Source organism: Bufo bufo, chromosome 9 (genome assembly GCF_905171765.1).
Source record: "Bufo bufo chromosome 9, aBufBuf1.1, whole genome shotgun sequence".
Classification (NCBI taxonomy): domain Eukaryota; kingdom Metazoa; phylum Chordata; class Amphibia; order Anura; family Bufonidae; genus Bufo; species Bufo bufo.
Window position 1 is genome coordinate 210,931,529 of NC_053397.1, and position 24,863 is coordinate 210,956,391.

The 24,863-nt window shown below is 44.5% G+C and overlaps 1 protein-coding gene across 1 annotated transcript in view; it reads right to left on the reverse strand.

Annotated features, from left to right (window-relative positions):
* Nucleotides 1-298: 298 nt before the first annotated feature.
* Nucleotides 299-24,863, reverse strand: part of GIPC2 (GIPC PDZ domain containing family member 2) — a 71,343-nt gene continuing 46,778 nt past the window's right edge. The window contains exons 4-6 of the mRNA XM_040406966.1: nt 14,676-14,785; nt 12,864-12,945; nt 299-1,515 (exon numbers count right to left, since the gene is read on the reverse strand). Of these exons, the coding sequence (XP_040262900.1) occupies nt 1,364-1,515; nt 12,864-12,945; nt 14,676-14,785 (344 nt within the window). The 3' untranslated portion in view covers nt 299-1,363. The remainder of the gene's footprint in view (nt 1,516-12,863; nt 12,946-14,675; nt 14,786-24,863) is intronic.

Genomic DNA, 24,863 nt, shown 5'->3' on the forward strand with positions numbered 1-24,863 from the left:
GTGGTGAGCTGGACCGCAGAGTGAAGGCAAAAGGGCCAACAAGTGCTAAGCATCTCTGGGAACTCCTTCAAGACTGTTGGAAAACCATTTCAGGTGACTACCTCTTGAAGATCATCAAGAGAATACCAAGAGTGTGCAAAGCAGTAATCAAAGCAAAAGGTGACTACTTTGAAGAACCTAGAATATGACATATTTTCAGTTGTTTCACACTTGTTTGTTATGTATATAATTCCACATGTGTTAATTCATAGTTTTGATGCCTTCATAGTCATGAAAATAAAGAAAACTCTTTGAATGAGAAGGTGTGTCCAAACTTTTGGTCTGTACTGTATATATATTGTTTACTGTGATTATACCCCCTCCCCCCAATAAAGAATCATATCGAACATTTCTGTAGGCTTCACTACAATACACTTCTTCTCCCTTTTTGGCTACAAATATACAAGCAAAAATTGTGCCCATACAGGGAAACGACGGACTCGTGGTTTAGTGTCTCAGCTTTTATCTAATCGCCTCTCAACCCTCTATAAACACGGTTGAAATCCCCTTGCTAATGTAAAAAGCAGAAAATAAATGCACCCTCGGACCGCTTTGACATGCTATGATGCACCCTCCTGCAACCTTCACTCAAAATTAACCCTGAAAATACATTATTAGATGGACGCTTTAGACAAAAAAAAATCTAGATGACCAACTGGGGGTGTAGATGACGTTTCCCTAATCCTCTACATCAGGCATCTCAAACTGCGGCCCTCCAGCTGTTGCAAAACTACAACTCCCACAATGCCCTGCTGTAGGCTGATACCTGTAGGCTGTCCGGGCATTGTGGGAGTTGTAGTTTTGCAACAGCTGGAGGGCCGCAGTTTGAGATCCCTGCTCTACACCAAGGGCTGAAGAAGGTTCCCCTCTTGACATGCACCCTGGTGTTAGCCCACAAGGCACAGCAAGAGGGGGGATGAATTAACTAGAATGAGAGGAAGCACTGTAAAGTCATGAATGAGTACTAGAGGGGAGGGGGGGGTGATTTATTTTTTTGCATCATGCCCATGGTGGTCATAACCAGTGCCTCGAGTTAATCACAGTTCTCTACTCAACACACAAGATCCACACGGGGTTTATGTAGACTGAATGTGTGCCATTGTGGACATGCCCTTTAAGAACTACGTGCATCAGTGTGTCCTGCTGGATACATTCAGCCAAGTCAGAAGTGCGCAGTCTATTCATCTATATACAAATACAAGCTTTGCTTCATTATATTAGTGGATCCCTCTGCATATCCCGACGGGACGCTATTATAAAATTATCATCAGTCAAGTGTTTAGCAGTAATTAAACTTAATTGGAAATGTTGGTGCTTTTTCACGTTAAAGACGTCCTTGTTTAGCGTCTCCAATCGCTCCCCAGACATCAAAAACAAACTCATCCGGAAAAGCGAAGTCCCCGAGGGCTTCATCTAAAGCCACCGCAAACTCATCTGGATTTTTCTTGTCCCGTCCGGCTTCCACCATGGTCGCAGCTGAGAACGAAAAGAGAGGGAAATAATGGACATAGTCTTGAGGTAAAAGTAACAAAAATGTATAAAATACATAACAAATTAAAGAGAAACATGCAACACTTATCACAAGTCCGTTTTGACCTGAAGAAGGGTTTTTCAACCTCGAAACGTGTAATCGGCTTGACGTGAAAAGGCATTGAAGCCTAACACAAAATGTGCCTATGACTATTTGAGGAGAAGCGCAATATCCGGGATTTAAAAAAAAAAAAATGTCTGTGGTATCCATTCCTCGTCTATCCAACACTTGTAAAATCCTCGTAAAAAATGTGATGCCCCTCGTCCTATTGTCTGGTATAGTTTTGCTATATGGGGGAGATTTATCCCTTTCTTCCCTGCGTCGCTGGAGGATGCGCCTAATTTATGACGAGGTGCAGGTCTCCTCATAAATTAGGCGCACCCTCCTGCAGTCCGCGAGCCTACAGCTCAGAGCGGCTGTAGATTTCTGGCTTCATTCGCGCACCCCTTTTCATATGTGCAGCGCCGTGGAAGGAGTGGCGCTTTAATAATAAATAACGATAATAAATTTGTCGGGGCGGCTGGCGACGCTCCTATTCCTGCCCTTAACGCGCCCCCTTTAGGGAAAGTGGCTAGGGCGGCGTACGACAATTGCAACTTAACGCAACTTTTTCGCGCCGATCTGATATTGATGACCTATCCTGAGGATAGATCACCAACGGTAAAAGCCCGGACAGCCTCTTTAAGTTAAATACATTTTAACATATTTTTGATATTTTTTAACAATAGACTGACCACCAGGTGGCAGTGTTTAATTGCGCCGTACCTATAACACGCTGCACTGACGCAATCATGAAATTCCCGGAAACGTATAAATTTGAAGCCCGGTTCCTGGTAATTCACTGACTGTCAGATACAGTTACTTTGTAATAACACAAGGTGATAATGTGTCATCTGAGGAAAGACAAGCGAGGACCTTGTATATATATTTATATCCCCTAATCGTAGAGAAAAACTGATATTTCATAGGAATGATACCGACTGTTTTCAGAAACACATATGAGAGATACATTTTTGGCACAAGCGGCAGCTATTGGGTGCACTAAACAGGGGCACAGCTAAAGCCCAGGACAAATCACTCATACCGCCATAAGCAGTCCTCCTAATGAAGCTGAACATAGCCGCATAATACTGCCATACACCGCCTATGCCATACAGATGTACACAACCTACTATATACCAATGCTTGTAAAGAACCTACATAGTACCACTGTACACAGCCCATGTAATTTCATCATACTGTACACAGCACATGTAATACCGCCATACACAGCCCATGTAATACCGCCATACTGTACACAGCCCATGTAATACCGCCATACACAGCCCATGTAATACCGCCATACACAGAACACTTAATACTACATTGCACTAACCACAAAAAAACACCATACACCGCCCATGTAATACCACCTGATATAGCCTATGTAATTTCATCATACTGTACACAGCCCATGTTAGGATACTTTCACACTTGCGTTAAACTTTTCCGGCACTGAGTTCCGTCCTAGGGGCTCAATACCGGAAAAGAACTGATCAGTTTTATCCCCATGCATTCTGAATGGAGAGCGATCCGTTCAGGATGCATCAGGACGTCTTCAGTTCAGTCACTGTACGTTTTTTGGACGGAGAAAATACCGCGGTATTTTCTCTGTCCAAAATTCCGGAACACTTGCCGGAATGCCGGCATTATTTTCCATTGCAAACGCATTAATGCCGGATCTGGCCCCAAGTGTTCCGGAAAAACGGATCTGGTTTTGTGGTCTGCGCATGTTCAGACCTTTAAAAATGTCAAAAAGATAAATACCGGATCGGTTTTTCCAGATGACAACTGGAGAGACAGATCCGGTATTGCAAAGCATTTGTGAGACGGACCCGCATCCGGATCCGTCTACAAATGGTATCCGTTCGTTTGCTTACAGATTGCCGGAACTGCCAGCCGGAATCCAACTATGCAAGTGGGAAAGTACCCTAATACCGCCATACACAGAACACTTAATACTACATTGCACTAACCACCCATGTAATACCACCTCATATAGCCTATGTAATTTAATCGTACATAGCCCATGTAATACCGCCACAGACAGTCCATGTATTTATCGTACATAGCCCATGTAATACCGCCATACACAGTCCATGTATTTATCATACACAGTCCATGTAATACCGCCATACACAGATCGCCTAAAAATAACACCATACACAGCCCATGTAATTTCATCGTACACAGCTCATGTAATACCACCAAAGAGAGTCCATGTAATCATCATACATAGCCCATGTAATACCGCCATACACAGTCAATGTAATTACATTATACTGTACAGTGCTCATGTAATACCACCATACACAGATCACTTTATACTACAGTACACTGACCACATAAAAGTACCGTACACAGCCCATGTAATACCAGCATGTACAGTCCATGTAATCATCATACATTACATAGCCCATATAATACCGCCATATGCAGCCCCTATACAGACTACATACAGTAATACCACCACACACAACCTATGTAATTTCATCATACACAACCCATGTAATCATGTAATACCGCCATACACAGTCTGCTTAATAGCACTGTATACTGACTCCATAATAGCACTATGCACGCCCGTTGTTATTTCCTCAATCATCAGTACACTTAATAGCACCATACACGGACGGACACAATACCCCCACATACAACCCACGTTATACCGCCATACGCAGTTCATTTAATTCTAATGCATACAGGTTCCATATTACCTCCATACACAATAAATGTAATCTTATCATTCAGAGGCCAGATAATATCACCATCACCGCACGTTCCGCATAATGGCACCACATACATCCCATGTAATACCGCTCTATGTAGTAAGTAGCGGTCGTCGCAGGAAGCCTGAATTTTATGACGTTACTACATGTCTATGAAGGAGATTTGGATCTGTGTGCCTGAGAAAAAGGACATATTACACATTCAGAGACCCCCTTTAAGCCTCGCCGATGAGGTTACACCCGGAGGAGAAAGGTTCCTTTAAGAGATTTGCTCAGTTCTCGGTGTGAACAGATTAATGCTATTAAAGCCCCATCTCCGGCCATTACAGATAAGAAGGTCCACAAAAATCACATTAAATGAAGGCGTTTTACAAAATACCAAATTAAAATGCGATTATTTACAGAAATTCCATTAAAGGCGTTAGATGAAGACGACGCGCTTCTCATTAGCCGCTTAACGTCTCCTTTTTTTCACCCCATTTAAAGCGATCTTGGCAACGAGGCGCGTTCTGTATGAGGTCCCTGCCTGCAGTAATGTGGTTACACCAGGACAGATACGGAGCCGCCGGCAGCAGATGACCCGGCCACCGGTGAAGCCTGGCGGGCACGCTCGGCTGCGGGAGCCGCTGTCTGCGCTAAGATATTACAGAACATCTAATGAAGGATTGAGCACTGAGAAGAGCTGCACGCTCCACCGAAAAGGTGTCCACGTGTACACACACAAACCACGGACAAAGCTGGGTCAGCGGCTGGCACATACCCCCAAGAGTCCACAGAATCCCCTCTGCAGACCCACCAAGTCCTGAGACCGGGACCCGTCAGAACTGTAAGGACTGCAAGAATGGAGGCGACATAGTCAGAGCTGCCAGCAGGTGGCAGTATTACAGTGGCTGCTTCCTGAGACCCCCAGTAGGAGACATTAGCAGGGGCGTAGCTATAGGGGAAGCGGCTGCTTTGGGGCCCTGACCCAGAAGGGGCCCATCCAAGAGGAGGAGGAGGACTAAAAGATTTTGTCAGGGCCCCGTCAACAGTATTACACAATGAAATGATATACAGTGGCGGTATAGACGGATGGAGCGGCTGCCGGGCCGGGTCTGAGAGAGCGATCTTTACTAGCCACAGGAATGGGGGCGGCATGAAAGGAAGGGGTTGCGAAAAAATTACTGGGGGAGGGGGCCCCATTCAAAAAATTGCTGTGGGGCCCAGTCATCAGTATCTGACTAGAGACCCCTGCTGATCAGCTGCACTCAAGTAGCGCTGCGGCCTTCTCTCAGCTTCATATGACGTCACGTTCGGCGGTCACATGGCCTAGGCGCAGCTCAGCCCCATTCAGCTGTGATACCAAGCACGGCCACTATACAATGTACGGCGCTGTGCTTGGTCAGGCGAGAGAAGGCCGCAATGTTACTGTGAGCGCCGGTGCCTTCTCAGACAGCAGATTGGTGGGGGTCCCGGGGGTCAGACCCCCACCAATCAGATACTAATTGACCGATCCAGAGGATAGCTCATAAAACTCTTAGAAAACCCCTTTAAGCGGCACGGAACACTTTGTATTTGGGGGTATATGGCTGCACTGTATATGAGCAACATGTGGCTGATCTATACAAGGGGGCGTGTCCTTGTGCTATATGTAGGGTTATATTAATAGGGGGCGTGTCCTTGTGCTATATGTAGGGTTATATTAATAGGGGGCGTGTCCTTGTGCTATATGTAGGGTTATATTAATAGGGGGCGTGTCCTTGTGCTATATATAGGGTTATATTAATAGGGGGCGTGTCCTTGTGCATTATATATAGGGGTATATTAATAGGGGGCGTGTCCTTGTGCTATATATAGGGTTATATTAATAGGGGGCGTGTCCTTGTGCTATATGTAGGGTTATATTAATAGGGAGCGTGTCCTTGTGCTATATGTAGGGTTATATTAATAGGGGGCGTGTCCTTGTGCTATATGTAGGGTTATATTAATAGGGGGCGTGTCCTTGTGCTATATGTAGGGTTATATTAATAGGGGGCGTGTCCTTGTGCTATATGTAGGGTTATATTAATAGGGGACGTGTCCTTGTGCTATATGTAGGGTTATATTAATAGGGGGCGTGTTCTTGTGCTATATGTAGGGTTGTATTAATAGGGGGCATGTCCTTGTGCTATATGTAGGGTTATATTAATAGGGGGCGTGTCCTTGTGCTATATGTAGGGTTATATTAATAGGGGGCGTGTCCTTGTGCTATATATAGGGTTATATTAATAGGGGGCGTGTCCTTGTGCTATATATAGGGTTATATTAATAGGGGGCATGTCCTTGTGCTATATGTAGGGTTATATTTTTTGGGTGGCGTGTCCTTGCGCTATATATAGTGTTATATTAATAGGGGGGTGTCCTTGTGCTATATGTAGGGTTATATTAATAGGGGGCGTATCCTTGTGCAATATGTACGGTTATATTAATAGGTGGCGTGTCCTTGTGCTATATGTAGGGTTTTATTAATAGGGGTCGTGTCCTTGTGCTATATGTAAGGTTATATTTATAGGGGGCGTGTCCTTGTGCTATATGTAGGGTTATATTTATAGGGGGCGTGTCCTTGTGCTATATGTAGGGTTATATTTATAGGGGGCGTGCCCTTGTGCTATATGTAGGGTTATATTTATAGGGGCGTGTCCTTTTTCTATATGTAGGGTTATATTTATAGGGGGCGTGTCCTTGTGCTATATGTAGGGTTATATTTATAGGGGGCGTGTCCTTGTGCTATATGTAGGGTTATATTTATAGGGGGCGTGTCCTTTTGCTATTTATAGGGTTATATTTATAGGGGGCACGTGGCAGGCTCTTTATATGATATAACAAGTGATTTGCTAAGTGGGCAGTCCAAGACATTTCCAGCATATCAAGCCCGAGCCCTGGAAATGGAGAGAAGCAGTGACTGCAGCATGGCCGGCAGTCAAGTAAGGCGAGTAATGGTGGCTTGCTATTTTAACACACTTGGTTTTTAGTTAAAACGATTCCCTTGAACACCCCTTTAAATGGATCTTCCACTTTGGGCAATCCCTACTCGTTTGAAGGGTCGATAAGCTGATCACTAAGTCCCCTTTCACACGGGCGAGAATTCCGCGCGGGTGCAGCGAATGAGGTGAACGCATTGCACCCGCACTGAATCCGGACCCATTCACTTCAATGGGGCTGTGCACATGAGCGGTGATTTTCACGCATCACTTGTGCGATGCCTGAAAATCGCAGCATGTTCTATATATTGTATATTCTGCGTTTTTCACGCAACGCAGGCCCCATATAAAAGAATGGGGATGCGTGAAAATCGCAAGCAAGTGCGGATGCGGTGCGATTTTCAGGCATGGTTGCTAGGAGATGATGTTAGTAAATTGATTAAAGTCTATTCACTGTTATTTTTTGCCTTATAACATGGCTACAAAGGAAAATAGTAGCATTCTTAATACAGAAGGATTACGAAAATGTTGCTTGAGGGGTTAAAAAAAAAAAAAAAATTAACTCACCTCATCCACTTGATCGCGCAGCCGGCATCGTCTTCTTCCTTCTTCTTTCAGGACCTGCAAAAGGACCTTTGATGATGTAATCGCGCGGTGACGTCAGCGCAGGTCCTGCTGAATGAAGATAGAAGATCCTGCGCTGACGTCACCGCGCGATTACATCATCAAAGGTCCTTTTGCAGGTCCTGAAAGAAGAAGGAAGAAGACGATGCCGGCTGCGCGATCAAGTGGATGAGGTGAGTTAATTTTTTTTATTTTTTAACCCCTCAAGCAACATTTTAGTAATCATTCTGTATAAAGAATGCTATTATTTTCCTTTATAACCATGATATAAGGGAAAATAACAAAATCTACAGAACACCGAACCCAAACCCGAACTTCAGTGAAGAAGTCCGGCTTCGGGTCTGGGTACCACAGTCAGTTTTTTATCACGCGCATGCAAAACGCATTGCACCCGCGTGGAAAAAACGGAACCACGCAAAGCAAAGTCAAAACTGCCTGAAATTGCGTGCACACTCGCGCGGGTTTCCCACAATGCACACGGGACACACCCGAAGCAAATCCGGGACGCCCGTGTGAAAGAGGCCTAAGTGTCCTCCTGCTGGGACCACCAGTGACCAGCCGTCATCCGTGAGGAAACCTGGCAGCAAGTGTTTCATTTCCCAGCAGCGCGCCGGCCGTATATAAACTGTAATAATGAAGGCAATCTGAAAATTCATAAAAGACAGAAAGACGAGAAACAAACAAACGCCGCGGCCATGACTCAGGGCGCTGCGGGGGAGTCCCAGGTTACGTCGGGATCTATCACAGTTTCCAAATTTGTGAATCTTCGGTCAGATTGTTCTCATTTTAACCACGGAAATCTCCAGAAGACACGCTGTGCGCCGTCCGGATTGCATAATGCAGAGTCCACCCTGTCACATGTAGACAGAACCTTTCACCACCAGGGGGCAGAACAGACGAGTCACTGTTATCACCGCATATAGGAGCAGACAAGGGATGGCTGATCTATTAGAGGCATATTGAAAATCTGATCATCCAGAAGGTGACGGATTATTATTCCGGACGACCGGATACAATTATCTTTACTCCACACTTAGGGAATGACATGATGGATAAGTGTCTGTAAGGTACCTCATACTAATCGGACACGTGACCCCCCCCGGGGGTATTGGGCGTGTATAGAGTGTCCGAATAATAGAAGTGAGATACTTATAGTGTGATATCTAATCATAAGTGTACATATATATACAAATAAAAACGTATCTATACACACAATGTATACATGTCAACATATACAGTACATGTACACATTCATACAAAGGCATTTATAGGCATGTAAACTCATACATTTACAAACACACACATACATGTAACACATGCATATATAAAGACATACATTTACACAAACATGCATACACATAAATGTGCTGACATACACACATACAATATATACACATAGACATAGACACATACAGTATATACAGACTTGCACATAGACATGTATACACACAAACTCAAATGCATACACTATATGCACATATACATACGCATGCATACAATACATATACAGTATATACATATATGCATAGACACATGTATACACATATAGACAGCTCAGATGCATACACTACATTTGCACACACACACATATACAGACATCATATAAAGCGGTCTTTGGTGCACTGTTTGCACCCACATTTCACTCTCCTCTTTCCTTCACACTGAATTTGCCGCACTGTCCTCTTCCATGTATCTGCATCTGGACCTAAAGCAATCATTTACAGCTTGGAGGGCTCTCTGTGGTAGAGCAGGGGGGCTTTCAGTGACAACTCCATGTACATGTAGGTACATGTGATCTGCAAAGAGTTATCAAGGAAGAGAACCATCTCACTAGCGCCACCTTGTGGAAGTGGCCCCCTATGAGTCAAAATGCAACTTTTTAACAACCCTTGGAACGTGACGACAAGGGAAAGTGCCAAGACAGATATACATCCGTAGACAGCTGTTTTGGGGTGCTTGCCCCTCGTCAGTATGGAGTAGGATCCTGGCTGGCTGGGTGCAATGCCTTTGAATCATTGCCAATAAGTCTCCATGTGACCACGGCATCTGGGAGCACTAAAAGCAGGAGCAGCGTGCTTCCCCTGGCTGAGATCAGGGAAGGCGGTGTCACGGCGGTGTCTCGGTTGTTGTAGTTCGCCATGACACGTCTGCCGTGCATGCAGTTGCCTGGGGCAACGTGTTGTTCTGCATGTTTGTGCACTGCTCCCTTTATCTTTGTTCCTTCCCAGTCTGGTGGGTGTGGATCTAGGTGTGTTCTGGGTGTGACCTCATGGCTCTACTTATTCTGGTGCTGTGAGCTTGAGGTCAGTGGTCTTCTTGCCTTGGTTGGTGATGGAGCTTTGCTCCTGTCTAGATTTTTCATCTGTCCAGTGTGAGGGCCACCTAGTTAGACATCTATGTCCTTTACCCATCCTCACCTGTTGGTCTGTTTGGTGTGGTTTATGTTCGGGGTGTGTTGTTATGTCTAGTTTGGTGTTCCATGTCTGGTCTGTTTGGTGTTTCTAGTCCAGCATGGTTGCTAGACATTTACCATGTCTGTTTGTGCCTTCGGTGAGAGGGTTCCTGGGTTCCCCTGAGGGGGAACTACAAGTCAGTGAGCAGCTCTGCCTGGTTCCGCCATGCTGCCCGTCCGCATGGAAGTCCAGGTAGTCGTTGGTGTTGGTGTTTCACCCTGTTGCTGTGGCAGGTAAGTGCTTGTTGTTCCGGTGTGTTGTTGTATCACTGGGTTCTTACCTACCGATCCAGTTGCTGTTCACTGTCTTCCCCTATCACCTTTTAATTTGCATTACTGAAATAAATCAACTTTGCATGATATTCTAATTTTTCAAGTTTCACTTGTATTGATTGCATGTTGTAGTCACTTAGGGTGACTTAAAAAAAAGTTTTTAAAAGTTTTTAAAAATATTTTTTTTAAATATAAAAATTCAAATCATTACCCTTGCCCTAGAATAATAAAAAAATAAACAAATAAAAATAAACATGGGCATCTCTATCTGAAAACTCTCGTACTATTAAAAAATAAAAAAAAATTGCCATTTTCTCGTCACTTCACCTCCCAAAAAATTTAATAAACAGGGATCAAAAAGTCATACACATTCCAAAATGGTATCAATAAAAATTGATCATACTGCAAAAAAATGAGCCCTCACACAGCACCATAGACATAACTATATCAGAATACGGCGATGAAAAGAAAAAGAAAAAAATTTCCAGTCTTTTTTTTCAGTATTAAAACACAAGAAAAACTACACAAATGTGGTATCTCTGTAATCGTACTGACCCAGAAAATGAAGGGCACAGGTCAGTTTTACCGCATAATGAACGCCGTAAAAACAAAACTCATAAAACTGTGGCGGAATTGTGTTTTTCCAATTCCACCCCATTTAGAAAATTTTTCCAGCTATGCAATAATACATGGTTCTGTTAAAAAGTACAACTTTTCCCGCAAAAAAACAAGTCCTTATATGGCTGTTGTGTGCGGAAAAATAAAAAAAGTTACATCTCTGGGAAGGCGGGTAGTGAAAAAAGAAAAATGCAAAAACAGAAAACCGCCGGGAGCTAGAGGGGATAAAGCTGATCATATAGTAATATAATCAATAACTCCAATGCATCCCATCCATGGTTTACATGAATGTCCCACAAGATGGACCTTAAATGGGGCAGAGTTTAAGCACATGTGCCCCAAAGTCTACGTCTCCAGGATAAGTTTGGTGGATGTTCTTGACAGATTGAAAACGGAGCTTAAAATTACGAAATTAATTCTTACAAATTTCCGAAATTCTTAAAATTCTGAAATTATTTACATTTTGGGAGGTATCATATAATGTATATGAGGAACGCCAAGACTATCTGCCCCCAAGAGAAGACAATGATCAGACATGTTGGGTTTAAACATGACCGGATCTTTGTACCTCCTGATAAGTGGCAGATGTGTCTGTGAGACGCTTATCTCCCTTGGGAATAAACACGCATGATAGGCCAATCTGATTATGCATCGGTTTGGGGATGAAGTAGCTGTTGGCCAAGTGCTTAGGGTCAGCCCTAAAAACGTTCTATACCAGTTCAGTGGGGGTGCGGGGGTTCTGACTGGGTGACGTCCCCCATGACCATATTCCCTAAAAGAGCAAATGCACGGGGGTCATCCTTATAGAGCAAATACAGGGATTGCCCTTTAATCCCAACAACGTGGAGGTTTTCTCCAACAGAGCAAGCGGCAGCACAGACACAAGACGAGAACGTTCCAAAAACAATTCTCCTTCCAGACTAAATACTTTCCATGTGTGAGATGTAATGACTTGAGACAAATATTTGTAAATCGCCTTATTTCAGATGGTCTCCGCAACTTACACAACACTCACCCTTCAAAAATAACCAACAAGCCAACATAAGGAACTCATCTAACAAGGACTATGGTTGGCCAAACCACATGTTTGGAGACGGTGTAGACGGTATCAGGTAGAAACCATGATCAAGAAGCCAAGATCTCAGATTCTGTGGTTCATCTCAGACACATACTTGACCCAGGTGGAGGCACCAAGTGTATTGATGTCTTCGAATCACATCAGGAAGAAAGACATTGTGAACTTTCGGGATCGGGATCACTTGTCAAGTGCAAAGGTCGGATTTGATTTGTGATACAAGCCCACGGGATGTGTTTCTTTTGGCCCGAATGCCAACAGTGTGCTAGTAAAAACCATCTTGCTACAGGCTGTGAAACCAAGGTATTCGCAAGGAAAATAAATAGAACTTTCCCCGTCTTCTCCTCAATTTTACTATTTCTAAGCTTGGTATTTCGGCTTCAAGATTACCTAAAACTACATATTAATAATTTATGTACAAGCAAAGCAATTCTCCGAGCCCCCGGGCAGAACGTATTTTCTGGGAGAGGAGCCGACAAGTAATAAGGCAGGATTATGGAGACCTTTGAATCTTATTTCTCTAAGATGAAAGCCAAAGACTCACCCAACTCAATATCTCGGATGCCCATGTAGCTCTCCAAAAGGTCGTCCACTTTTTTGATTGCCTTCTCTTCAAATGCAGTCGGCTAAAAGGAAACAAGCAGCAGCGTGAGCTCCATAAACGTTATATTTCATCTCGGCATTAAAACTAGCGGAAAGAGGAGGCGGACGGAAGAGCGACGGGGAACTCTATGGTGAAGGCATATACTGTAACATCCATCCTATCAAATATTCCTGCAATAAAATACTCCAAAAAATACCTAAATTACATAAAATAGTTCATAAAACTTATTTTTAATTGATTCGGGTGAAGATAATTCCACCGGTAAGACCAATAGTAGGACTCATCAAGGTGGTACGTATCATGGATAGGGCACTTGGTTTGTTCCCTTTTACTACTTGGTGGCAAAAAACGATACAGGCCTCTCCTCACCTGCGTTGTTAAAAACAAGGGGGCGGAATGTTGCCCTAAGAATCAAGAAAAAGCTAAAGGGCATCTGACAGCAGATTTGTGTTGGTCCCGTATTCAAAAATGATGGTTTAATATATGCAAATGAGCCCCTAGGAGCAACGGGGGTGTTGCCATTGCACCTAGAAGCTCTTCTCTCTGCAACTGCTGCATCCTCTCCACTTTGACAGTGCTAAGCTGTGTAAACGTCATCATACCTGGCCTTGAATATCAAAGTGGAGAGGAAGCGGCAGTTGCAGAGAGCAGAGCCTCTAGGTGCAATGGTAACGCCCCTGTTGCTCCTAGAGGCTCATTTGCATATATTCATTTTTCTCAGCAATGTGGACACATATGAACATGGGACCAACACAGATGCCTTCAGCCGCAAAGCGCACATGTAACAGGTCAGCCAGTGTCATAGGGACAAATCTGCCGACAGATGCCCCTTAATGGATTTTCCGTGACAATATTGATGTCCTACCCTTAGGATAGGTCATCAATATCAAATCTGTGGGGGTCCGACTTCCAGCACCACTATGATCAGCTGTCTACTAAAATGTTCCTATTTGAAGGGGTGTCCCACTAATATAATATCTCCTATACACAGAATACGGGATAAGTGTCTGATCGGTGGGGGTCCGACAGTTGGACACATGTGTAATAACTATCAATAGTAGTAAAATTCTAGTACACTGCTGTGGGTAGACCATTTTCAATAGTCACAAGGGTACCAACGATCTTAGTTCCCTACAAATGCATTACGTTCACGTTGCGGTAATGCCGTAATTTTACCACGACTTTAAAATTCACCAAGGTTGCCTCTTTCTCACCTTAAAGACCACCTATTCCAGGCCATAGATTCTCTGCTAGTGTTCAAAACCCTCCTCTATCTAGTGTAAGACTGTAGACAGGGAGGGAGGGGAGGTGGGGTATGCAGCTGCAGATTTTCACAGCATGCTGTGAGAGGGGAGGATGAGCAGCAGCGGTGAAACATCTACAAGGGCTTTTCCCGGGAGAGAAAATGAGTGAAAAGAGCAACTAGGTAAAGAACATTTAATAGAAAAAAAGCTGAATTTTACTTTTCTGACTACAGCCGCTGTTAGTCAAATACTTTCTACTTGGTGTCTTGTTGGATGTGAAGACATTTGCTCTGGCAGATAGATAGTAGATAACTGTATAGAGAGAGAGAGGAGGGCGGAAGGAAGGAGAGGAGAAAAAGAGCTAAAAAGTAAATGTCCTATGAGAGGATAGAGAGGCTGAGTGAATGAAACGTCTGGTCCTCGAGTTGCGGTAGAAGACGCATATCATCTCCTTTGTGCTGGCGGTGTATACAGATTCACATCGAGGAGGAACAGACACAAAACTCACCATTTCTTCCACGGTGGCAGGACCCTTAGATCTCAACCGGAGGGTCTCTCGTCCGGTGGAAATTTTACCTTCTGTTGGTTTTCCTCCTTTTGATCGTGGCTCAATCATTTCTGGGGGAAAAACAGAGGAATACGAATTATTTTAGAAGTAAAGGAGATGCCAGAAAAAGGACAGTAACAAGGTTGTGTTTTGCAGGGGAGGGTCTGACAGGGCATGTGCCCTAATGCTGGGTGAGGTGCCAGGTTTGGTGCCAACAAGCCATTCAGCCAGGGTATTCAAATACAGGGCTAGGGCAGAGTAACATAGCCTATCCTATGGGCGAGCGAAAACCAAGATATGACCTGTCAACACTGGGGAGAAGCCTTGATATGTTTATGGTCCCTATAATGTATCTATACACTGCTCAGAGCACCTACATGTATCTATACACTGCTCAGAGCACCTACATGTATCTATACACTGCTCAGAGCACCTACATGTATCTATACACTGCTCAGAGCACCTACGTGTATCTATACACTGCCCAGAGCACCTACATGTATCTATACACTGCTCAGAGCACCTACATGTATCTATACACTGCTCAGAGCACCTACATGTATCTATACACTGCTCAGGGCTCCTACATGTATCTATACACTGCTCAGAGCACCTACATGTATCTATACACTGCTCAGAGCACCTACATGTATCTATACACTGCTCAGAGCACCTACATGTATCTATACACTGCTCAGAGCACCTACATGTATCTATACACTGCTCAGAGCACCTACATGTATCTATACACTGCTCAGAGCACCTACATGTATCTATACACTGCTCAGAGCACCTACATGTATCTATACACTGCTCAGAGCACCTACATGTATCTATACACTGCTCAGAGCACCTACATGTATCTATACACTGCTCAGAGCACCTACATGTATCTATACACTGCTCAGAGCACCTACATGTATCTATACACTGCTCAGAGCACCTACATGTATCTATACACTGCTCAGAGCACCTACATGTATCTATACACTGCTCAGAGCACCTATATGTATCTATACACTGCTCAGAGCACCTACATGTATCTATACACTGCTCAGGGCTCCTACATGTATCTATACACTGCTCAGAGCACCTACATGTATCTATACACTGCTCAGAGCTCCTACATGTATCTATACACTGCTCAGAGCACCTACATGTATCTATACACTGCTCACAGCACCTACATGTATCTATACACTGCTCAGAGCACCTACATGTATCTATACACTGCTCAGAGCTCCTACATGTATCTATACACTGCTCAGGGCTCCTACATGTATCTATACACTGCTCAGAGCTCCTACATGTATCTATACACTGCTCAGAGCACCTACATGTATCTATACACTGCTCAGAGCACCTACATGTATCTATACACTGCTCAGAGCACCTACATGTATCTATACACTGCTCAGAGCACCTACATGTATCTATACACTGCTCAGAGCACCTACATGTATCTATACACTGCTCAGAGCACCTACATGTATCTATGCACTGCTCAGAGCTCCTACATGTATCTATACACTGCTCAGAGCACCTACATGTATCTATACACTGCTCAGAGCACCTACATGTATCTATACACTGCTCAGAGCTCCTACATGTATCTATACACTGCTCAGAGCACCTACATGTATCTATACACTGCTCAGAGCACCTACATGTATCTATACACTGCTCAGAGCACCTACATGTATCTATACACTGCTCAGAGCACCTACATGTATCTATACACTGCTCAGAGCACCTACATGTATCTATACACTGCTCAGAGCACCTACATGTATCTATACACTGCTCAGAGCTCCTACATGTATCTATACACTGCTCAGAGCTCCTACATGTATCTATACACTGCTCAGAGCACCTACATGTATCTATACACTGGTCAGAGCACCTACATGTATCTATACACTGCTCAGAGCACCTACATGTATCTATACACTGCTCAGAGCACCTACATGTATCTATACACTGCTCAGAGCACCTACATGTATCTATACACTGCTCAGAGCTCCTACATGTATCTATACACTGCTCAGAGCACCTACATGTATCTATACACTGCTCAGAGCTCCTACATGTATCTATACACTGCTCAGAGCACCTACATGTATCTATACACTGCTCAGAGCTCCTACATGTATCTATACACTGCTCAGAGCACCTACATGTATCTATACACTGCTCAGAGCACCTACATGTATCTATACACTGCTCAGGGCTCCTACATGTATCTATACACTGCTCAGAGCACCTACATGTATCTATACACTGCTCAGAGCACCTACATGTATCTATACACTGCTCAGAGCTCCTACATGTATCTATACACTGCTCAGAGCACCTACATGTATCTATACACTGCTCAGAGCACCTACATGTATCTATACACTGCTCAGAGCACCTACATGTATCTATACACTGCTCAGAGCACCTACATGTATCTATACACTGCTCAGAGCACCTACATGTATCTATACACTGCTCAGAGCACCTACATGTATCTATACACTGCTCAGAGCTCCTACATGTATCTATACACTGCTCAGAGCTCCTACATGTATCTATACACTGCTCAGAGCACCTACATGTATCTATACACTGCTCAGAACACCTACATGTATCTATACACTGCTCAGAGCACCTACATGTATCTATACACTGCTCAGAGCACCTACATGTATCTATACACTGCTCAGAGCACCTACATGTATCTATACACTGCTCAGAGCACCTACATGTATCTATACACTGCTCAGAGCACCTACATGTATCTATACACTGCTCAGAGCTCCTACATGTATCTATACACTGCTCAGAGCACCTACATGTATCTATACACTGCTCAGAGCACCTACATGTATCTATACACTGCTCAGAGCACCTACATGTATCTATACACTGCTCAGAGCACCTACATGTATCTATACACTGCTCAGAGCACCTACATGTATCTATACACTGCTCAGAGCACCTACATGTATCTATACACTGCTCAGAGCTCCTACATGTATCTATACACTGCTCAGAGCTCCTACATGTATCTATACACTGCTCAGAGCACCTACATGTATCTATACACTGCTCAGAGCTCCTACATGTATCTATACACTGCTCAGAGCACCTACATGTATCTATACACTGCTCAGAGCACCTACATGTATCTATACACTGCTCAGAGCACCTACATGTATCTATGCACTGCTCAGAGCACCTACATGTATCTATGCACTGCTCAGAGCACCTACATGTATCTATGCACTGCTCAGAGCACCTACATGTATCTATGCACTGCTCAGAGCACCTACATGTATCTATGCACTGCTCAGAGCACCTACATGTATCTATACACTGCTCAGAGCACCTACATGTATCTATACACTGCTCAGAGCACCTACATGTATCTATACACTGCTCAGAGCACCTACATGTATCTATACACTGCTCAGAGCACCTACATGTATCTATACACTGCTCAGAGCACCTACATGTATCTATACACTGCTCAGAGCACCTACATGTATCTATACACTGCTCAGAGCACCTACATGTATCTATACACTGCTCAGAGCACCTACATGTATCTATACACTGCTCAGAGCAGCATTTGTCACAAAGCTCCAAATCCCCTGCATAGACAGAAGACTAAAACAATACAATTCCGGCTTCCCGTAGCTGCCACTAGGGGGAGCTTACGACATGCTGCCAATAAGGGTCCATTCACACGACCGTATTTCTGGGTCCGCATCCGTTCTGCAATTTTGCGTGTGGACCCATTCATTTCAATGGGGTTGCAAAAGATGCGGACAGCACAACGTGTGCTCTCCACATCCGTACTTTCGTTCCTCGGTCCTGCGAAAAAGATAGAGCATGTCCTATTCTTGGACAAGAATAGGCATTTCTATCATAGGGCTGGTCATGTGCATTCTGAAAAATCTGGACACCACACGGCCGGCACCTGTGTTTTGCGGATCCGCAATTTGCTTATGGTCATGTGAATGGACCCTAAATGTGAGCAATGTCAGATTTTCATCCATTTCCTACGTTGCCAGTGAGGTAGGTAACGTTTTGGGCTAGGAGAAGATGTCTCCGTGTGTCACCACCTTTACTTATAGATCAGGACTAATCTCTATTGCAGCACTGTTGTAATTCTAACTGTAACCACTGGGTGGCAGCAATCTAAACCACATATTTATTGGGCAGGATCCATACATAGTTATTGATACCCAGGGGCCCAAGTGTAATGTGCATTTCCCAAAAAGCAATGCAGGAAGGGTGCATTAAGAGCCTCATACATCAGAGACCATAATGACGGGTTTCTGGTGTAATATTATAGGACAGGTTGTTGAAAGCCGTTGCCTTCCCCCTGGAGCCAAGTTGAGTTGAAGCCGCCTAGACCTTGTGATTGGATGTACGCGGTATTATCTATTCCCGTAAAGTCGGATGTTACAGGAAGACAATTTGGTTGAATTGATTGTATTTCCACTGTCTATATTAAGCATGGCAGGACATGCTGCAAGGATTAAATATTGGGAAATTTCCTAAAACTCTAAGAAATATGTCTGGAGATGTGGCAAGCCGATTAGGACAAAGGAGGAAGTCCAAAAATCTATGTAAAACATGGAAGGATCATAACCAAAGGTTGGAAAAGATATTGGAGAAGTTCTGTTACAATTGTATCAAGTTGTAAGCTCAATGGTCTGCACTGATACATTGTAACAAACCATCAGGAGCTGGAAGAGATGTGCACTGCTGATGCGTTTCACTTGCAAGGGATTGTATAGAACGTATACAACTGATACAGGATGCGAATTTGTTACGAGTTTTCAATGCTGTGTCCATTCACTGACTGCGAGCACAGATCTTAAAAATTGAAAAGTATTGAAATTCAAAGCATGTTAAAAAAATATAATAAATGTTCCTAATATTATGTATGTGCATGAAACCGGAGCAAAACTGCCCATAGCAGCGTATAGACGCTGTACCAAGGATCCATACATCCCAGATCCATAATACAGAGGTGTCCATGAGGTCTTAAAGGGGCCGTGCAGGATTAGATAAACATGGCTGCTGTTCCTGAACACCCGCCCGTGGGTTGTGTCTGGTATTACCGCTCAGGTTCAGTGAAGCGAATGTGGCTGCAGCTGCAATACCAGACGCAACCTGTGGGTAAGTGTGTCGCTGTTTCTGGAAGAATAAAAAAGCAGCCATGTTTTTCTAATCCAGAAAACCGTTTACTGTTAACTTAGGGCTATCTGACCTGTATAAAAGATAAAGCACTCCTGCGCCCTTAGGCCATCATCACTGCTATCATTTGCAAAATCATGAAGACATGTATGATAAAGCTCTCCGACCGAATGACCAGGGTGTAGGTTTTGATGACATAAGCCGCGACATTCAAAGTCCTGTAGAGAAACAGCATTTAATGAAGCTGTAATGTCATTGAGCTCCACTGGGGGGCGCTAAAGGCAGAACAGTTACTGCAGCCACAAAGTAAGTAAACTCCACTGGGGAAGAGCTAAAGGCAGAACAGTTACTGCAATCAGAACGTTAGGGAGCTCCACTGGGGGGGGGGGGGGGGGGGCGCTAAAAGCAGAACTGTTACTGCAGCCAGAAAAGGTAGCAAACTCTGAACAAGTACTGCAGCCAGAAAATTTTGCATGCTCTACTGGGGGGCACTAAAGGCAGAACAGTTACTGCATCCAGAAAGTTAGTGAGCTCCACTGGGGGGAGGCAATAAACACTGAACAGTTACTGCAGACAGAAAGTTAGTGAGCTTTACTGGGGGGTGCTAAAAGCAGAACAGTTACTGCAGCCAGAAAGTTAGTGAGCTCCACTGGGGGGGTGTAAAAGCAGAACAGTTACTGCAGCCAGAAAAGGTAGCAAACTCTGAACAAGTACTGCAACCAGAAAATTGTGCATGCTCAACTGGGGAGGCAATAAAGACTGAACTGTTACTGCAGCTAGAAAGTTAGTGAACTCCACTGGGGGGTGCTAAAAGCAGACCAGTTACTGCAGCCAGAAAGTTAGTGAGCTCCACTGGGGAAGAGCTAAAGGCAGAACAGTTACTGCAATCAGAAAGTTAGGGAGCTCCACTGGGGGGTGCTAAAGACAGAACAGTTACTGCAGCCAGAAAGTTAGTGAGCTCCACTGGGGGGTGCTAAAAGCAGAACAGTTACTGCAGCCAGAAAGTTAGTGAGCTCCACTGGGGGGTGTAAAAGCAGAACAGTTACTGCAGCCAGAAAGTTAGTGAGCTCCACTGGGGGGTGCTAAAAGCAGAACAGTTACTGCAGCCAGAAAGTTAGTGAGCTCCACTGGGGAAGAGCTAAAGGCAGAACAGTTACTGCAATCAGAAAGTTAGGGAGCTCCACTGGGGGGTGCTAAAAGCAGAACAGTTACTGCAGCCAGAAAGTTAGTGAGCTCCACTGGGGGGTGTAAAAGCAGAACAGTTACTGCAGCCAGAAAGTTAGTGAGCTCCACTGGGGGGTGCTAAAAGCAGAACAGTTACTGCAGCCAGAAAGTTAGTGAGCTCCACTGGGGAAGAGCTAAAGGCAGAACAGTTACTGCAATCAGAAAGTTAGGGAGCTCCACTGGGGGGTGCTAAAGACAGAACAGTTACTGCAGCCAGAAAGTTAGTGAGCTCCACTGGGGGGTGCTAAAAGCAGAACAGTTACTGCAGCCAGAAAGTTAGTGAGCTCCACTGGGGGGTGCTAAAAGCAGAACAGTTACTGCAGCCAGAAAGTTAGTGAGCTCCACTGGGGGGTGTAAAAGCAGAACAGTTACTGCAGCCAGAAAGTTAGTGAGCTCCACTGGGGGGTGCTAAAAGCAGAACAGTTACTGCAGCCAGAAAGTTAGTGAGCTCCACTGGGGAAGAGCTAAAGGCAGAACAGTTACTGCAATCAGAAAGTTAGTGAGCTCCACTGGGGGATGCAATAAACACTGAACAGTTACTGCAGCCAGAAAGTTAGTGAGCTCTACTGGGGGGTGCTAAAAGCAGAACAGTTACTGCAGCCAGAAAGTTAGTGAGCTCCACTGGGGGGTGCTAAAAGCAGAACAGTTACTGCAGCCAGAAAAGGTAGCAATCTCTGAACAAGTACTGCAGCCAGATAATTTTGCATTCTCAACTGGGGAGGCAATAAAGACTGAACTGTTACTGCAGCCAGAAAGTTAGTGAACTCCACTGGGGTTGTAAAAGCAGAACAGTTACTGCATCCAGAAAGTTAGTGAGTCCACTGGGGGGCGTCAAAGGCTGAACAGTTACTGCATCCAGAAAGTTAGTGATTCCACTGGGGGGCGTTAAAGGCTGAACAGTTACTGAATCCAGACAGTTAATGAACTCCACAGGGGGGCGCCAGAAGCAGAACTGTTACACAGCACAGTGTGCTATTATCCAAGAGCATTTTTAAAAGGTATGGCCCCCCCATAATGTTACCTCCTCTTGAGGGCGCTACATCCTCCTCTCTGGCTGCATCACTTAGTATGAACCTGTCTGGATGAGTCAATACAGGAAATCTGAGATGTCAATGGAATGAAGCCGACACGTACTTAGTACTGTTAGTACCGCCCCAGGGTGCAGAACTGTTACGTGGCCAAGGCTTTCAAAAGCTTCCACAGAACAGGGCTCCCAGGGCTTTTAAGGAAGCGGGCAGCGTGCCCCTGGCAAACAGATTTTGCCATTGTAAGACCACCCACGATGAATAAAGTAAGCGTGACGTGCTGAGCAGTCTCCACATAGAGGAAATGACTGTGAATATTTCAGCTTATACTTTATCCCTTAATTGATGTATTTCATGCTTTTATTTTTACTTTTGTTTGTTTGTTTTTTTGCTATAAATTTTTGAAAAATTTATTATAAAACTTATCGTTTTGTATTATTCCTGCTAGAAATTATTAATTAATTGCTAGCATTTTGCAGTGAAGGTCCAGGTGGGTGTTAACAGTTGTTTTTTTGTTTTTTTTTTGGGGGGGGGGGGGGTCCCTACATAGTTTGATACTGTCAGCACGGATTGGATAGTGTCAGACTGTGCAGGGACACACCCTCAACTGGTAACACCCATCTGGACCTTCATTGCAAACTGCTAGTAAATTCATTCATAACTTCTGGCAGGAAAAATAAAGGAATGGCACAACATAGAGTCATAGAAATAGATGCTCCAGGATTGTTATCACATGGGGAATGCAAGTAGTTACTAAAACAGACATGTCAGGAGAGGGGACGGGTCCTCTTGAAGAGGCCATGAGCCGGCACATGCAGGGGACCATCAGTCAGATCAGAGTGATGCAGAAACAGAGCAGCAGCCAGAAAAAGGATTGCTAAACTTTTACCAATTTAGTAATGCGCTTAAGGCCTCATGCACACGAATGTATTTTCTATCCGTGTCCGTTCCGGGTTTTTTTGAGGACCGTACGTGGAACCATTTACTCCGTGTGCATTCCTTTCCGCAAAAAAACATGTCTTATTATTGTCCGCATTACGGACAAGGATAGGACTGTTCTATTAGGGGCCGGCTGTTCCGTTCCGCAAAAAACGGAATGCACACAGACGTCATCTGTATTTTTTGCGGATCCGTTTTTTGCGGACCGCAAAATACAAACGGTCATGTGCATTAGGCCTAAGGGGTGTGTATACTATTGCAACTCTCTGTTACAATGCACCTAAGAACGCCTTCACACCCTGCATCCTTCACCCCCCCGGTTCCATTCATTTCAGCGGGGCGGCGAGCACACGGATTTCTGCAAGCCCCATTCAGGTGAATGGAACTGATTTTCAGTTGCAGTAAATTTTGCAACAAAATAAGCAGCGTGTGAAGGTGCCCTTAAATTACAAATGAAGCAATTCTGCAAATAGTCTTCTCTAAAAAAAAACTTCCTACTGATTGGAGCATATAGCTTGTATACAGGTCTCCATGGTTACAGACTACAAACAACGTCTAGGTGTAGTCGGATCCTGCAGCCACGTGCTACTCCACTCCATCTGCTCCTTCTTCTTGCTCAGTCACAGTAGAAGAGATGTTTGTTAGATGGAAAGCCTGCACTTGGACATCTCCTGATAAGTCCTTTTAGTCATAAACATCTTTGGAATATGGTTTACCAGGGACGGAGAGCTGTCTTGGCGTATACTACTAGTCTGGTGCGCTACGTAAAATATTCTACAGTTTTCAAACCAGCACCTAGATCTCAATACTTTTGTAATTGCATGTCATTAAACATTTAGTATAGCCACTGAGTTATTTAATAAAATGTATCTGTATGGCGCCACCTGCTGTCTGTTCTTTTCCTTATTTCTTGTCCACCTCACTGAGGTGGTCGCACATGCTCAGTTTAATTCTTCAACTGTCACCAGTCATATCTTCTGTTAGAAGCTGTGGCAGTTACACAGAGAGAGAGAGAGAGCTGCAGTGGAAAGCAGTCACCCTCTGAGCTATGATAGGAAGAGGGCTGCAGCAGAAAGGACACACCCCTGAGCTATAATAGGAAGAGGGCTGCAGCAGAAAGGACACACCCCTGAGCTATAATAGGAAGAGGGCTGCAGCAGAAAGGACACACCCCTGAGCTATAATAGGAAGAGGGCTGCAGCCGAAAGGACACACCCCTTGAGTTTTAAGAGGGACAGAGCTGGAACAGAAAGGACACACTTCAGTGATTTGGTCAGTGACTTCCATCAGTGATTTTGAGACAAAACCAGGTGCAGATCTTTCCATAACCCTGGTTTCACATCTGAGCGTTTCTGAAACGCACGATTTACGCGCGTATTTGTCGTGCGTTTTTATGCAATAGTAAACGCACGTTTGACGCCCGTTTGTGTGATTGACAGCAGTGTCCTATGGCCGCAAACGCGCGTCAAAACACCCCAAAGAAGCGCAAGAACTTGTTCGAGCGTCGGGCGTTTTACAGCACGATCGTACGCGCTGTAAAACGCCCAGGTGAGAACCATTCCCATAGGGAAGCATTGGTTTCTCCTTGTTGAGCGTTTTACAGCGCGTAGGAACGCGCTGTAAAACGCTCAGGTGTGAACTTAGGGTTACACCTCATCTCCGTAGAGCCTCCACTCCTGGTTTTGGCTCCCAATCACTAGGCCTGAAAGTGAGAGAGCTGCAGCAGAAAGGGCCGTTGTTTGGGTCCGCACCCGAGCCGCCGTTT